Here is a 15,714-nt window from a genome sequence, read left to right on the forward strand (position 1 = left end):
GACAAATCTGCTAAGGCAAGGCCCAAGTCATAAAGTGGGCGTGTGGTGACCCATGGAAGAAGAAACAATTGTTTTTTATCCACGGCATCAAATTCCCGTCTTTAAATACCCTCACAGGACCAAGAAGGGCCATAGGTTCTAGTCAGGGAAAGAAATGCTGTGTTGCTGTGGAAGGCGAGAAGGCAGCCTCCGCCTGCAGTAGGTGGGATGTTAGAGAATTTAACCTCAGCACAAAACCTCCGAGCCGCGGAGCACAGCAAGGGTGGCTTGTCTGTCTGTCTGTCTGTTTTGGCGATGGATGGCTTCTCTTCTGCAAGACTGACATGTGTGGAAAGACTAGTGGACAGCGTGCAGGTTGGCTGTAGGTGTCTGTGCTGTGACATGCCCTCTGTCCACTCTCAGCACTTTCTGTGACCTTAGTTGCTTAGATCATAGGAATTTTTGACTGATTGTGGTGACCTGACTGGATTTGCGCAGAGCACACTTCCAAACCTCTCATTTAGGAACTAGAGGTGCTTCTCAGTGAGGTATCAGTCAGCCGAAACTGATCTTTTCTTAAAGAATCATTTGAGTTCTGAGGTAACATAATTATGTTTGTGTACAAATCAGTAAAATGTGCCATTTCTGGCTGAAGGTGTGCTCAGCTGGGAGTCCTGGGTCCCAGCTCCAGCCACACAAAAAAGGATGTGATCATTTCTGTAAGTGAACTAATGTGCCCTACACCTACTCTTCAGAGATGTAAAAAAGAAGCTGAGGCTTGCTCTTTGCTCTGCGGACTCGGTGGCCTTTCCAGTGCTAACCCACTCAACAAGGAACGGACTGCCTGACCACACAGACCCAGAAGGCAAGTAAACCCCATGACTCTCTCTCCCACATGCACAGCTGCCTCCTTCAGCTGCCCACTGACAGAAATTCATTTATTTTAAGTCATTTAAGGGTACTTTGATTCCCCCTTTTTTATGATTTATATAAGTATCTGTGTGTTTGCCATGTGTGTTTGGACACCCACAGAGCCCCTGGAGCTGGAGTTCAGACAGTTGTGAGCTGTCAAGGGTGGGTGCTGGGATCTGAGCTCCAGTCCTCTGGAAGAGCAACATGGACTCTGTTCCTTCTCCCCAACTCCTGGTACTTTGATTTCTGATTATTTATTTTCTTAACAAGAATGGCAGTACTGTTTGGCTCTAATGGTTTGCTGTGCAACAGGATTGATAGCCCAAATGCTGAGAGGGTGTGGATACCCTAACAGAACTCTTTTTTTTTGTTTCTTTTTAGACAATGAAATTGTGTGCTTCTTAAAAGTTCAAATAGCTGAAGCAATTAATTTACAAGATAAGAACTTAATGGCTCAACTTCAAGAAACAATGCGTTGTGTGTGCCGCTTTGACAATAGGACTTGTAGGAAGCTGCTGGCATCCATTGCTGAAGACTACAGGTACTGTTCCCAACCCGGCCAGTTTATGGATCTGACTGCAAGCTGGTGCTGTTTTGTGTTGTTTCTTTGTTTTGAGGGAGGACTTCTTGTTTTAGTTGGTCTTTATTGAAGAAATGAAGCTATGTGACTATCTTTACTTAGAGCTTTTTAAACAACACAATTTAGAAATATTGTTACCAACAGTTATTGCTAGTAAAGAAGTGTAACTTACTTCAACTTTGCATAAAAGGAGGTAAAGAAGAGGTTGGGGAAGCAGCTCAGTTAGTAAAGTTCAACCATGAGGACCTGAGTTTGGTTCTCCAGCACCAGGCAAAAGCCGGGCATGGTGGAATGTACCTGCAACTCCTTCTCAAGGAAAACGGATTCATATGAATCCTTGGGGGCTTGTTGACTAGCCAAGGTTGCAGACTCCAGGTAAGTAAGGGATCCTGTCTCCTAAGAAGGGTAGGTGGGGCCGCAGGATAAAGGCACATGCCATGGAAGCTTGACTGCCTAAGTGAGAGCTCCAGAATTCACACAAAGGTGGAAGGAGAGGACTGACTTCACAGAAGCTGTCTTGTGAGCTTTACATGCATGGTTGGCACAATTGTACCCACGCGTGTTTATAGTAATAATCTTTTAAAAGCAGGTAAATAGGTTTTCTGCCACTGGGAGGCCAGGATGACTTGGTTATGACTTATTTTTTTTTTTTTTTACACGTGTTAGGAAAGACTCTAGAGGGCCAGAGAAGCAGATATAATCTTAGGAATTTTGCTGCCAAGGCCTCGCCAGTATAGGGGAATGTGAGTGCCGCACACAGGCAGAATGGAAGCTTAGTCTTAGGGGATCTCATTACACTAACACTAAACAAATAAGTGGTAGTGGTTACTTAGTGATCTGGTGTACATAATTTGTATTTAGTTCAGCAGCCAATTTTCTGTTAAGTGTGGAGTCCTACAAGTATGGAGACTATGTTTCCATAATAAATGAGTTTGCAGAGGACCTTGCAGACTTAGGAAGTTAGGTGCCAATGATACCTACCACAGAACCATGTATGTGTTTTCTTTCTTGAGCTGGCAGTGCAGATAGTTCCCAAGATGCTTGTCTACAGCCTCTTGTGCCAACTTGTAAAAATCACAGTCCATAAAGTAGTTGTTTTAAAAAATTAACACTCTTAGTTGCTGAAGAAAGTAGTAAGTGTGTGCTGTATACATCTGATGATCAGTAGTACTTTTTTTCCCTTCAGGAAAAGAGCCCCATATATTGCTTATCTCACCCGCTGTCGACAAGGACTGCAGACCACACAGGCTCACTTGGAAAGGCTCTTGCAAAGAGTTTTGCGGGACAAAGAGGTAGCCAATCGGTATTTTACCACTGTATGTGTACGGCTACTGCTTGAGAGCAAAGAAAAGAAGATCAGAGAGTTCATTCAAGGTAACTAAATGCATTCAGACAAACATCTCCTCAGCCATGTGAGATGGGAGAATTGTTTTACTTTGCTGATTTAGAGACTTATTTAACTACCCATTTCCATTCTTCCTTTCTTCTTCCTTCCTTTCCTCCCTTCCTCCCTCCCTCCTCCGTTCCGCCCTTCCTTTTTTCCTTCCTTCCAGATTTTGAAGACTGGTGAGATGGCTCAGCAATTATGAGCACTGCCTGCTCTTCCTAAGGACCAGGGTTCAATTCCCAATCCCCACATAGCAGCAGCTTCTAGTCATCTATAGTGCTAGTTCAGGGGATTTGCTCTCTTCTAGCATATGCAGGGATCAGGCACATACATGATGCACAGACATGTGCAGCAAATCACCTATACACAGTAATAATAATAATAATAATTAGAAAGGAGATTTTTAATATTTGTGTGTGTGTGTGTGTGTGTGTGTGTGTGTGTGTGTGTGTAAAAGCCAGAAGAGGGATCAGATCTCTTGGTACTCAAGTTACAGGCAGTTGTAAGGTGCACCTGGGTGCTGGGCACCAAACTCCCACCCTCTGGAAGAGTAGCAGGCTGCTTTTAACTGCTGAACCATCTATAGCTAAGATTTATTTGTATGACTTTTATTTATAAATTTTTGGGGACTGGGGCATGCCTCAGCATGTGATGGAAGGATAAGGTATCTTGATGGAGTTGGTTCTCTCCTTCCACTGTGTGGCTCCGTGGGATCTGGACTAGTCAGGGTTCTCTAGAGGAACATAACTGATAGAACTATATATTTATTTATGTGTGGGATTTACAAGAATGACTTACAGTTTCTTGTCCAGCTAGTCCAACAATAGCTGCCCATAAACGGAAGGTCCAAGAATCTGGTAGTTATTAAATCTCAGCTAGTCTCCATTATACATCAGAATTCTGAAGAAATAGGCTGTAATTCCAGTGAGGGAATTCACTTGCCAGCAAGAGTAGGGCAGCAGGCAGAGAGCAGATGTTCGCTTCTCTTCCATGTTCTTATATAGACTGCCAGCAGAATGTGTGGCCTAGATTAGAAGTGTACAGTCACACCTCAAAAGATCCAGATTAGAAGTGATCTTTCTACTTCAAATGATTTAATTAATAATAATGATTTTCTCACTTGGGTTTTAGCTGTGGTCAGGTTGATGGTCAATAATCGCCACCACAGGATCTGACTTGGGTCTTCTGGTTGGCAGCGATTGTTGTTCTGAGCCATCTCCCAGGCCCAAGGTTTTGTGTTCTTGAAATGACTTTGGGATTGATTCTCTGAAAAGACAGGGAGAAGTTTTGGGTGAACACAGTCCAGAATTTTGGCTGAAACCATAAATAGGCTGGAGAGTTAGCTCAACACTTTGTAAGAGTACCCAATGTTTTGCAGGGGTCCAAGGTTTGATTCCTAGTACCCATGTGGCAGCTCACAAATGACCATGACTCCATTTCCCTTTTATCATCAGAGGATACATGTGGACACACAGACATACATGCCAACAAAACAATCGTCTACGTAGAAAAAAATAAATCTTTTAAAAAATAAATAACAAAAGATTTATCAAAAAAAGAAAAAAAAGAGAAAGAAAGATAGAGGGAAACCTAACGGCTCCCAGAGCTATGTTGAAGGAACTTTATACCACAGATGAGCCAATGAAACTGCTGTCATCATCAGCGTAGTCCAGATGAGGTCACTATCTAAATTCAGAGCTGCACTTGAAGGGACTCATCCAGGACCTACAGCCTTCCCAGTGGTGGGCTGTGCTGTTCCAGCACGCTGGAGGGAGGACCAGATCATTGTCCTGCAGATGCTGGCCAGTTTTCACTGCCCACTTCACACTGCTGTCTGCTCTATGGACATGGTACCTAACTCAGGATGGGTATTGAAACCACCCTTGTGTCCGCTGCTTAGCTACTGGAGTGAAAACTGAAGGTTTGGAAGACGAGCAACCTCTGCTCAGAATGGATGGGTGTCCACAGATCGTGACAACCCTGCCTCCAGGATGTGCTTCTTGCCTAGGTGCACATTATCACATGGGATGGAGTGTTAATTCAATAGAGCCAGATGCTGAAACTGCAGGCCACGCAAAGCAGAAATCTGCAATAATGTAGAGATCAATTGGCAACTTCACGTTTGTGTGTGGTCTATGTGTGTGTGTGCTTTGTTGGGCTTTTTCTTTGATTGCTTTGTTTTTGGGGAGATGGGACGACAAAGTCTTGCTCTGTATCCCTGGCTGGCCTTGAAATCACAGAGATCATTCTATCTCTGACTGTGTATCCTGAGTCCTGGGATTTGAGTTGCGTGCTATCATGCCCGGCTCTTAACCTTTGAAACACAATACCTATGACCTAGCACTTGGGGGCTGGAAGAGGACTGTAAATTTAAGTCAGCCTTGGTTACAAGGTAAGACATTGTCTCAAAGAAAAAAAGCAAAACTATGGGCATGGTGTTAAGTTCTGTAAGCTGCTCAGGGGCTTGAGGCAGGAAGATCCCACATTCAAGGGTTTCCGGGAATATTGAGTGAATTTAAGACCAGGGAGGAGAATTAGAAGTTCAAGGCTAACCTGTCTGAAGATTAAAAGTGAAAGCATAGTGAGAACCTAAGTTTAGTGGTAGCAGTGACCTGGCAGTCCCCAGTGCTTCAAACACAGACATCTAAAAGTAGTCAGCGTTGATATTACGTCTCTAAGTTGCATTATTTTTCTCTCAGATTGAGTATCTGTATATTAAGAATTGAAGCCGTGCGGTAGTGGTGCACGCCTTTATTCCCAGCACTCAGGGGACAGAGGCAGGTGGATCTCTGTGAGTTCAAGGCCAGCCTGGTCTAACAAAAGCTAGTTCCAGGACAGGTCCCAAAGCCACAGAGAAACCCTATCTCGAAAAACCAAAAGAAAAGAAAAAAAAAATAAAAAAGGAATTGAACCGGGCAGGGAGTGGGGGAAGAGATGACTCAGTAGTAGTTAAGAGCACTGACTGCTCTTCCAGACAACTTGGGTTCTTTGCCAGGACCCACATGGCAGCTTACAACTGTGTATGACTCTAGTTCTAGGGAACATGAAGCCCTCTTCTGGCCTCTGCAGGTGTCAGGAATACATGCAGACAGAACACCCATATACATTTAAAAGAGAATTGGAGATGTTAAATTTGGATCTACTCTTTCTTTTTTCAAATTTTAACTTTAAAAAAAATTATTTTTTTAGCCAGGTGGTAGTTAGTGGTGCATACCTTTAATCTCAGCACTCAGGAGCTAGTTCCAGGACAGGTATCAAAGCTACACAGAGAAACCCTGTCTTGGAAAAACAAAAAAACAAAAAAAAAACCCAAGAAAATATTTATTTTTTACATGCGTGCTCTGTCTTCTTGTATACCTGCATGCCGAAATAGGACATCAGAGCACTTTACAGATGGTTGTGAGCCACCATATGGTTGCTGGGAATTGAACTCAGGACCTCTGGGAGAGCAACCAGTGCTCTTAAATTGCTAAGTCCCGGATAATATTGAAATTACTTTTTCAATATTATTTTTGATTCAAAGTCGCATGTAGCCCAGGCTACCTTCAAACTCACTGTGTAGTCATGGCTAGCCATGAACTATACTGATCTTCTCCCCCTAACTCCCATTAAAGGCATGTGTGGTCATGCCAGCTCCCTCCCTCCCCTGACAGTTTCTTGTGAAACAGTCCTAGCTGTCCTGGAACTCGCTCTGTGGACCAGACTGGCATGGAACTCATAGATCCACCTGCCTCTGCCTCCCAAGTGCTGGGATTAAAGGCGTGTGCCACCACTGCCCGGCCTCACAATTTTTTAAAAAAAATGGTGTATATTTAAAAAAAACAAACAAACTATATTTTGTAAGAAACAAATGTTTGCATATTTCTTACTTTTTCCTGCTTTTGGTGTTTTGGCTGTAAATTCTAAAATCTCATCCACAAACTTTTGACTTTAGGACAATTGCATAATTAGTTAAATAGGATGATTTCTACAGATCACTTTCCCTTTCCATAGAGCTGTGTCCTAAGGCCACCTGTATTAAAGCCACAGGGCGATTGGTAATGAAAAGTCCCCAGACTATCTTAATACAAAATATACAGCTTTAATAAACAGAAGTAAGACTTACACCAGCTTACACCAGAATCCAAACGATCCGTCCGGACGCAGAGCCAGGTGAGAGAGCTAGTGGGAGCGCGCCTGCAGGTTTATAGGCAAGCTTTAGCCTAAGGGCGACACGCCCCACAAACAGAAAGTGTTTGGCTGAACTCCCCTATCGTGTGCTCAGTGGAGTCTTTCTGCTGTATATAGACCGAATGCTGCAGACGTATGGCTGATGGCCATAATGAAGTGGCCAGTGAGCAGGCATTGTACAGTGTGACTGTACTGACAGAGGGAGAATTCACATCCGGCTGGATAGAATGGGAGTTTCTAGAATCCTTCATCTATCCAGAACAGTGTGTGCTTTAAAACTTATGACCAGGGCAGGAAATATGGCTCGGTGAATAAAGGCGTTTGTCCCCAAGCCTGATGACCTGAGTGTGAGTTCTGGGACTCATATGGTGGAGAAAACCAACTCCTACAAGTGGCTTCTGACCTCCTCATGTGTGCTGTGCCAGCTGCACGCTCTCCCCAGAAATAAGTAAATATAAAAAAAAAAGAGATAAAAATAAAGCCAGTGTTTATTTCTAACTTTTCCATGTAGCACTGGAGATAAGGGTGATGGGAATAGAGTACATATGTGGGGTCCACTGTGAGTCCTTTTAGAGCTACTTCGCGGCATATTTTAAAGATGACTGTTTTCCTTGGAGACTTTCAGAAACTTACTGCCGCTGACGATAAAACTGCTCAAGTGGAGGACTTTCTACAGTTTCTGTACGGTGCAATGGCTCAGGATGTCATATGGCAGAACGCCAGTGAGGAGCAGCTGCAGGATGCCCAGCTGGCCATCGAGCGGAGTGTGATGAATCGGATCTTCAAGCTTGCTTTCTACCCTAACCAGGATGGGGACATACTCCGTGACCAGTGAGTGCGTCTGTGCTGGACTGGACCTTTGTAGAGTGTGAAGTTGTAAAGGGAGATGTATCAGCTGTGCTGTCAGCGTGTGTGAGAGCACCCCGTTGGCAGGGTTGTGCACAGTAGGAAGAGAGTAGTATGACCTTGTGTGGTTTCTGAAAGGATCTGCTGTGTACCTGCCTCAGATGGTGTTCTGTGTCTGCTCTGTGGGATAAATTCTTGCTAGTGGTTTCACTTGGCCCCAGAGTCACTTCCTTAGGAAACCATTTCCTTTCCAGAAGAAATCACTCATATTCACACCTTTAATAGTCTTGTGGTGTTGTTTGCTATTTGTTTGAGTCATGGTTTCTTTTCTTTTTCAAAGATTTTTATTTTACATGTATTTTGTTTGGTCTGCATGTGCACCATGTGCGTGTTGGTGCCCTCAGAGTCCAGAAGGGGGCTCAGATCCTCTAGACCTAGAGTTACAGATGGCTGTGACCTGCATATTTTCAGTTCCTCATTCACACCGCTCCTCACTGCTAGTCTGTACTTACGGCCTTGTGCATGCTAGGCAAACACTCTTCTCTGTGTGGGGAGGCTGGGAATGGGGTGTGCATTTGGAGGCCAAAGGTCAACTTGTGTCTTTTTCAGTTGCTCTTGATCTATTTCTAAGACAAGGTATCTGCTGAACTTAGGGCTCGACAGTTCAGCTAACCTTGCTGGCCACCAATTCCCTGGGATCTTCCTGTCTCCACCACTGTAGCTCTGGGACTAGAAGGACGGATGGGGAGGCTAGGGGTCCGAACCTAGGCCTTCAGTTTCCCTTTGCATTTCTCTAACTCTTCCCCTGTTCTCGATCACTGGTTTTCATTACCACATGCTCTCTTCCCTACTGGGCTGTGTCCATCATAAGAGTGGGAAATAAACTTTTAAATCAAGTCTGGTGTCTTATGCCGGTAAGCCCAGCACTTGGACAGCTTAGGCAAGAGGTTTATCTCAGGGCCAGCACAGGCTGCTTGCTACCTGAGACCCTGTTCCCTGTGAAACAACAAAGCCACTTCTACTCGTCACTGTGTCACAGCATCAAGAACATATATAAATGTGTGCTCGTTATATGTTTATTGAGAATTAATATTAATATTTGACTATCAACAAGCATCCACAATTGTATGGTATGTGACTTATACCTCATAGCTGTTTTTAAAAATTATCTTGTGGGCAAGGAATGTAGCTCTGTTGTAAGCTACAAAAGCCCTGGGTTTGATCTCGATATTACAGTAAGTGGAAAAGAATGCAGAGCTGGGGAAGGTGGACAGTCCTGTAATCAGCCATGGGAAGGCCGAGGACTGCACAGTCGTTAGTGAGACCTGTCTTAAAAAAACAAAAAAAACAAAACAAAAGGAATAATCTGCGGGGGCGGGCTGCCATGAAGAGTGCAGAAGGTAGAGAATTAGCCTTTTTGTTTTTCTTCTGTTTTCCTTCAGTCTAATGCTCTCCCAACTGAGCTATTTCGGCGCCATTCCTTCTGTTTTCCTGACTGCTACTTCACAATCTGGTTTCTGCCCCCAAGCATATTGACATTACCATGTTTTCCAGCAATGACTTAGGTGCCCAGGGACCCTCAGAAGTCTGTATGGTAGGATTTCAAGGAAGGCTATTAGTAGTTTTTACAGGTTTTGTATGTATGCATATGTTCACACATTGGGTTTTATGTTTGCTCTACCACTGAGTCACACTCAACCCTACAGACGTGTTTGAGAGAATATACCTCTCTGTGAAGTGGGCGTTAGGATTATCCCAGCCTCCCCAGCCATGTGCTCTTGGCCTCAGGTTGCTTGCTCGCCCTGGGCCCCTTTCCTCTTTGAGCACCTGTTTGTGACTCAGGCATGGGATACGGAGTTGGGATGTTGATACTATGTGTACCACAGAGAGTTTATTCCTACCCACTGCCTCATCTGTTCCTGCAGGTTTTACAAACTGTAAGATCCAGAAAGGGTCAGAAGCTAGAAGGCTGGATTTAGCCCCTGCTGCAGAGGCAGATCTTTAACTTTTAAAACCTTAATATGGTCATCGAAATGAAGGCAGGCAGGTAGTGAAGTCCTGTCTCCTCCTGTGAGCTGTGGTCTTTGTCTATGACCTGTGACCCCTCCTACTTGTTACTTCCTTCTGTTTTCTCACTTCCTTTTCTTTGTCTGAGCAGTATTCAAGCTCAGGTCCTTTTTCTCTGCCTGGGTTGCTGGCTTCCTCCATACTCCCTCATCCTCCATCCTCCTGCATCCTCCATACTCCAGCATCCTCCATACTCCCTTATTCTCCATATTCCAGCATCACATACTCCAGCATCACATACTCCCTCATCCTCCATACTCCAGCATCCTTCATACTCCAGCATCACATACTCCCTCATCCTCCATACTCCAGCATCCTTCATACTCCAGCATCTTCCATCCTCCCTCATCCTTCATTCTCCCTCATCCTTCATTCTCCCTCATCCTTCATCCTCCCTCATCCTCCATACTCCCTCATCCTCCATACTCCAGCATCCTCCATCCTCCCTCATCCTTCATCCTCCCTCATCCTCCATACTCCCTCATCCTCCATACTCCAGCATCCTTCATCCTCTCTCATCCTTCATTCTCCCTCATCCTCCATCCTTCCTCATCCTTCATCCTCCCTCATCCTTCATCCTCCCTCATCCTTCATCCTCCCTCATCTTCCATACTCCCTCATCCTCCATACTCCAGCATCCTCCATACTCCAGCATCACATACTCCCTCATCCTCCATACTCCAGCATCATTCATACTCCCTCATCCTCCATACTCCCTCATCCTCCATACTCCAGCATCCTCCATTCTCCCTCATCCTCCATACTCCCTCATCCTTCATCCTCCCTCATCCTCCATACTCCCTCATCCTCCATACTCCAGCATCACATACTCCCTCATCCTCCATACTCCAGCATCCTTCATACTCCCTCATCCTCCGTACTCCCTCATCCTCCATACTCCAGCATCCTCCATATCCCCTCATCCTCTCAGCTCACTCAGCATTTCTTCATTTCTCTTTTTAAAACATTTTAACAATGTTTGTTTTTATTTATGTCTGTGTAAGCATGTACGTGTGTGTGTGTGTGTGTGTGTGTGTGTGTGTGTGTGTGTGTGTGTGAGGGTCCGTGCCCTGAAGGCAGCTAGACTTACAGGCAGTATGAGCTGCCAGACCTGGGCACTGAGAGCAGAACTTGGGTTTTCTGGAGTGCTTTATTGCTGAGCCATCTCTCCAGCCCCTCAGCATTTCTAAGTGGTTTTTTTTGGGAGGGCGGGGGGGGGGGGGCTTCTCAAGACAGGGTATCTCTGTGTAGTCCTGGCAGTCCTGAAACTTATTCTGTAGAACAAGCTGGCCTCAAACTCACTGAGATCTGCCTACCTCTTCCTCCCAAGTGCTGTGATTAAAGGTGTGCACCACCATGCCCAGCTCTAAGTGAATCTTTTTTTGTTTTGTTTTGTTTTTGTTTTTATTGAGCCATTTTTCTCTGGCCATCACCCTGAAAACACCTGATCTTGTCTAAGTGAATCTTAAATAGAAATAGTCTTGCTCTGTAGTCCAAGCTGGCTGTGTCTTCCTAATCCCTCCCTTAATCTATGGCTGCAATTACAGGTTTCCATTGCCTTACTCAGAGTATATAATATGACCTTTTTTGTTGTTCTTGTTTTGGGGAACAGTGTTTTCTTTTTTTTTTTAATATTTATTTATTATGTATACAATGTTCTTTCTACGTGTATGCCTGAAGACCAGAAGAGGGCACCAGACCTCATTACAGATGGTTGTGAGTCACCATGTGGTTGCTGGGAATTGAACTCAGGACCTTTGGAAGAGCAGGCAATGCTCTTAACCACTGAGCCATCTCTCCAGCCCCTGGACAGTGTTTTCTACATAATTCAGACTAGCCTCTAACTTACCTTGTAGCACATGCTGAGCTAGGAGGAGCCTTCTTAAATAAAGTATACTTATGACTAAGAGAGCCTCAGCCATGATGTAATCTGTATCTAGAAGTGAGTAAGATATTTTGTTTTGATAAATACAAGTGTAACTATTTCCAGAAGTGTGCATTTACGTGTGAATTCTGGGTACTTTTCAGGGTTCTGCATGAACACATCCAGAGACTGTCTAAAGTGGTGACTGCCAACCACAGAGCCCTGCAGATTCCAGAGGTAACGCAGACTTGTGTGCAGTGCGCATGGTGGGCAGAGGGCCTCCACTGGAGCAAGGCGCCTGAGCACCGCACAGTAGAAAACACCACTTCCCGGTGCTCTTCCATCTGGTTGTCACTGTTCTGAGGGCACTTCCGGGACTTAACTTACCTAGTGTGGAAAAGGAAGAACCCACAGGAGGGTTCCCTTCAGTGGCTCTGTTCCTTGGCAGGCATGTACTGTCCTTGCACACTTTCTGCCAGATAACAACTGTTCCTGAAAAAATGCTCAGGTTTGCATGGTCTCAGGACAGCTGCTCAGATGAGCTCTCCTGCACTTTCTCCTGATGAGTGTCCTGAGGGGACCACATGGTGTCAACTGCTTAAGGCTTCTGTTGTGAAAACTTCCTTACAGTGTAGCCGGTCGTGGTGGTGCACACCTTTAATCCCAGCACTCAGGAGGCAGAGGCAGGAGGATCTCTATGAGTTTAAAGCCAGCCAGGACTACACAGGGAAACCCTGTCTTGAAAAACAAAACAAAAACAGAAATTCCTTATAATGAAACATAAAGTCTTTGAAGTTTTACATTTTCTTTGGTGCAGGTTTTTTGTTGTCTTGCTTATTTACTTATTTGTTTATATTATTTATTTGAGATAGGTTCTTGCTATTGTGGTTGTTTTTCAAGATAGGGTCTCACTATGTTGACCAGGCTGACCTTGAATTCACAGAGATCCGTTTGCTTCTGCCTCCCAAGTAGTAACAGGTTCTTATGTATTCCAATCTGGCTTCAAGCCTGCTGTGTTGCTGAGGTTGGCTTTAGACTTCTGCCACCATCCTGGGCTTCGAGTTTTTTTTTTCTAGACCCACTGCAGCAAATATCCATGATGATGTTTACATCGCCTTCTGCCGACTTGTCTGTGCTTCTGGAAAGTCTCATCCTACTTTTGTCAGAAACATGGGACAGTTCTGAGCTCCAGGCTCTGTGGTGTACCGTCTCTGTCCCGATGTCTTGGGTGGGAGAGAAGAAAACAGTCCCTTGTCCTCAGCTTGATGGGACAGGCAACATAGCTGCCCTGCAGGCTGCTGTTGGGTTTGTGATCTGTGTGTTGTCTACTATCTGGCTTAGGTTTATCTTCGTGAGGCCCCGTGGCCATCTGCACAGTCAGAGATCAGGACAATAAGTGCTTACAAGACTCCGCGGGACAAAGTGCAGTGCATCCTGAGGATGTGCTCCACCATCATGAACCTCCTTAGTCTGGCCAACGAGGACTCTGTCCCTGGGGCGGATGACTTTGTCCCTGTGCTGGTGTTTGTGCTGATAAAGGTGGGTCTCTTGATAGTGTCTGATAGTTCCTGTGACCTCCTGAGCAGGGTCATAGATAGGTTCAAATCCCTTGAAGGTGATTATTTCCAAAATAGTTTAGGGGTCGTTGTCTAGATCGTGGCGTGGCATCTTGTCACAGGTGCTGACTGCAGAGCCCACAAGTAATGGGCTCTTCCTTCTTTTCCACCTGTCTAGGCCAACCCGCCCTGCCTGCTGTCCACTGTGCAGTACATCAGCAGCTTCTATGCCAGCTGTCTGTCTGGAGAGGAGTCCTACTGGTGGATGCAGTTCACAGCTGCCGTGGAGTTTATTAAAACCATCGATGACAGGAAGTGACCAAGACCAGGCCCGCCAAGGCGTCGGACTGTTGCCAGGAAACTGATCTCTAAGACAGTGTGAAGATTGTTTTGTCTAATATGTACAGCTTCCAGACGTTTCCAGTGGCTCTTCCTAAGCAGATTAACAAACTAACACGCTGGTTCTCTCTTCTTTCAACCTTCCTGAGTTGCGTATTTTATTTCTTGTCTCCAAGTAGAGAGTAGTACTGCAAAAGGGACCATGTTTTTTCCAGGTGTTTTAAAATATTATTTAAAAAAAAAAAAAGAACAGAATCTTTTAGGAAACGTCCAGATCTCCTTTCATTGGTTCCCTATTTGTCCCTTTCATTTTAGAAAGAACAGTGTGTGTCTTGTAAGACCCTGTCTCTCAGCGTTGGAGCAGGAGGCCAGCTGCACTGAGGGTTTCAGGAGTGTGTGCTACAGCCCTTCCCATAGATACACTCTCCTGAGTCAAAAAGTGAAGAAGGAAGTGTAAATATAATATATATTTATATTTGATGTAATATGGGCATCTTCAGACTCTAATAAAGGACAGTTGCTGAGAGTAGGCTGTGACGTTCCCTCTTGTGAAATGGTTTCCTTGACAAAATTTAAGCTGAGCTTAAAAGCAAAACCAGAAATATTTATTCGTGTGTAATAGTTCGTTACTCTCCATGTGTGGAGTTTGATGGGGAAGTCATGTAGGCATGTGCCACCATGGACATGTGTTGAGCCTGCACATCAGGACAGACTCTGTCATGCATTACATAGGACGAGCAGTACATGGCCAGGTGTGCCATGCCGTTTGCCCCTACACACTTGAGTAGAAGCCACAGACAGGGTCCCTTTCAGACCCTTAATTGTCATCTGTTTTTGATGATTATTCACATTGAATGCACAGACCAGGAATTCAGTGAATGTCATTTTTTAAAACTAATTTGTATCGTCTGCTCTACTGATCCAGGTTTTACTAATGTTAAACTATTTTGATCAGCCACACTATTCTTATGTGAAAAAAAATCTATTTTGGCAGGTTTCTGTGCCTTTATTGCCCTCTTCTGGAAAAAAAAAAAGTGTTTCCGTAGTTTGGTTTGCATTGTACATCAGCAGTTAATCAGAATGGCTTTGGTGCCGGAGAAGCTGGCCGAGGAGCCACACCAAAGCCTCAAGCACAAGTCTTGTACGTAGGCCATCACTGACTGGTTCCACCTTATGTGTTTCTGACCACGGTCAGCTGTTCTGACAAATGCTGCGATCCCACGCTCTGTCAAGTCCCTTGTTGCTGGCAACAATCCAGGCATCTTGTAAGGGACCTGTGTCTCCACAGACACGAGCAGATGGGTGAGAACTCGGCCACACTGTGCCAAAAGAAGCTGGGCTTTCTGTATGCTTCCGCCTCCTCCCGGCCCCTGAAAGTCCCCAATAGGAATTTACACAGGAATGTGGGGTGGTGTCTGCCTTTTAGGGAGGGATCAAAACTAGAGCCGCAAAATATCCTTTCAAATGTTGGGTCAGGAAAGCCATGTTCTTCGTGGACTGTCATTGTCAACCTCGCCTTGGTGTCAGACGATCCATCCCATCATAAGTACATTGCAAGCCACGCTATGGCTTGGTTCTGTGAGGAGGTGGGAGTCTGACATCCGCTTCAGCATTGGTTCGGTGGATGTTAAGTCAACAGAAGATTTTGAAAAGTTAAAATTCATTGTTAATGGGACTTAACTTGTAAATCAACAAGAGGTTTTTCTCTCTGTGTGTGTAATGGTAGCTAAACATATTCCATGTTATCACTGTGGAAATAAACATGAAGATGTGGATGTTGCAGCGGGGCTCTTTTCTGTGGAGCAAAGGTGGCGGGTTTGTGGCATAGAGCCACACTTCTACCCAGGCAAGTGGTGAGGTAGAGTTTGGTACTGGTAATGCCTCTGGACTTGGGGGTCAAAGGCAGCACTGCTCCGGGCGCAGACAAACCCCCGAGACCCAGCAGGAGCCAGTGGGGCTCGGCATCCACCATCACTGCTTTGCGGTCAGGCTGGGGTTCCTCTTTTCCTCCCAG

The 15,714-nt window shown here is 45.0% G+C and overlaps 1 protein-coding gene across 10 annotated transcripts in view; it reads left to right on the forward strand.

Annotated features, from left to right (window-relative positions):
- The window catches only part of Gapvd1 (GTPase activating protein and VPS9 domains 1), a 72,324-nt gene extending 56,842 nt beyond the window's left edge, over positions 1–15,482 (forward strand). For all 10 annotated transcript variants that reach the window (XM_087899690.1, XM_087899692.1, XM_087899695.1 and 7 more), the window contains 7 exons: positions 735–844; positions 1,273–1,432; positions 2,658–2,845; positions 7,646–7,859; positions 11,970–12,042; positions 13,147–13,344; positions 13,540–15,482. In XM_087899690.1, the coding sequence (XP_087755816.1) occupies positions 735–844; positions 1,273–1,432; positions 2,658–2,845; positions 7,646–7,859; positions 11,970–12,042; positions 13,147–13,344; positions 13,540–13,680 (1,084 nt within the window). In that variant the 3' untranslated portion in view covers positions 13,681–15,482. The remainder of the gene's footprint in view (positions 1–734; positions 845–1,272; positions 1,433–2,657; positions 2,846–7,645; positions 7,860–11,969; positions 12,043–13,146; positions 13,345–13,539) is intronic.
- The last annotated feature ends 232 nt before the right edge of the window (positions 15,483–15,714 follow it).

This window comes from Myodes glareolus, chromosome 21 (assembly GCF_982192425.1).
Source record: "Myodes glareolus chromosome 21, mMyoGla1.1, whole genome shotgun sequence".
Lineage (NCBI taxonomy): Eukaryota > Metazoa > Chordata > Mammalia > Rodentia > Cricetidae > Myodes > Myodes glareolus.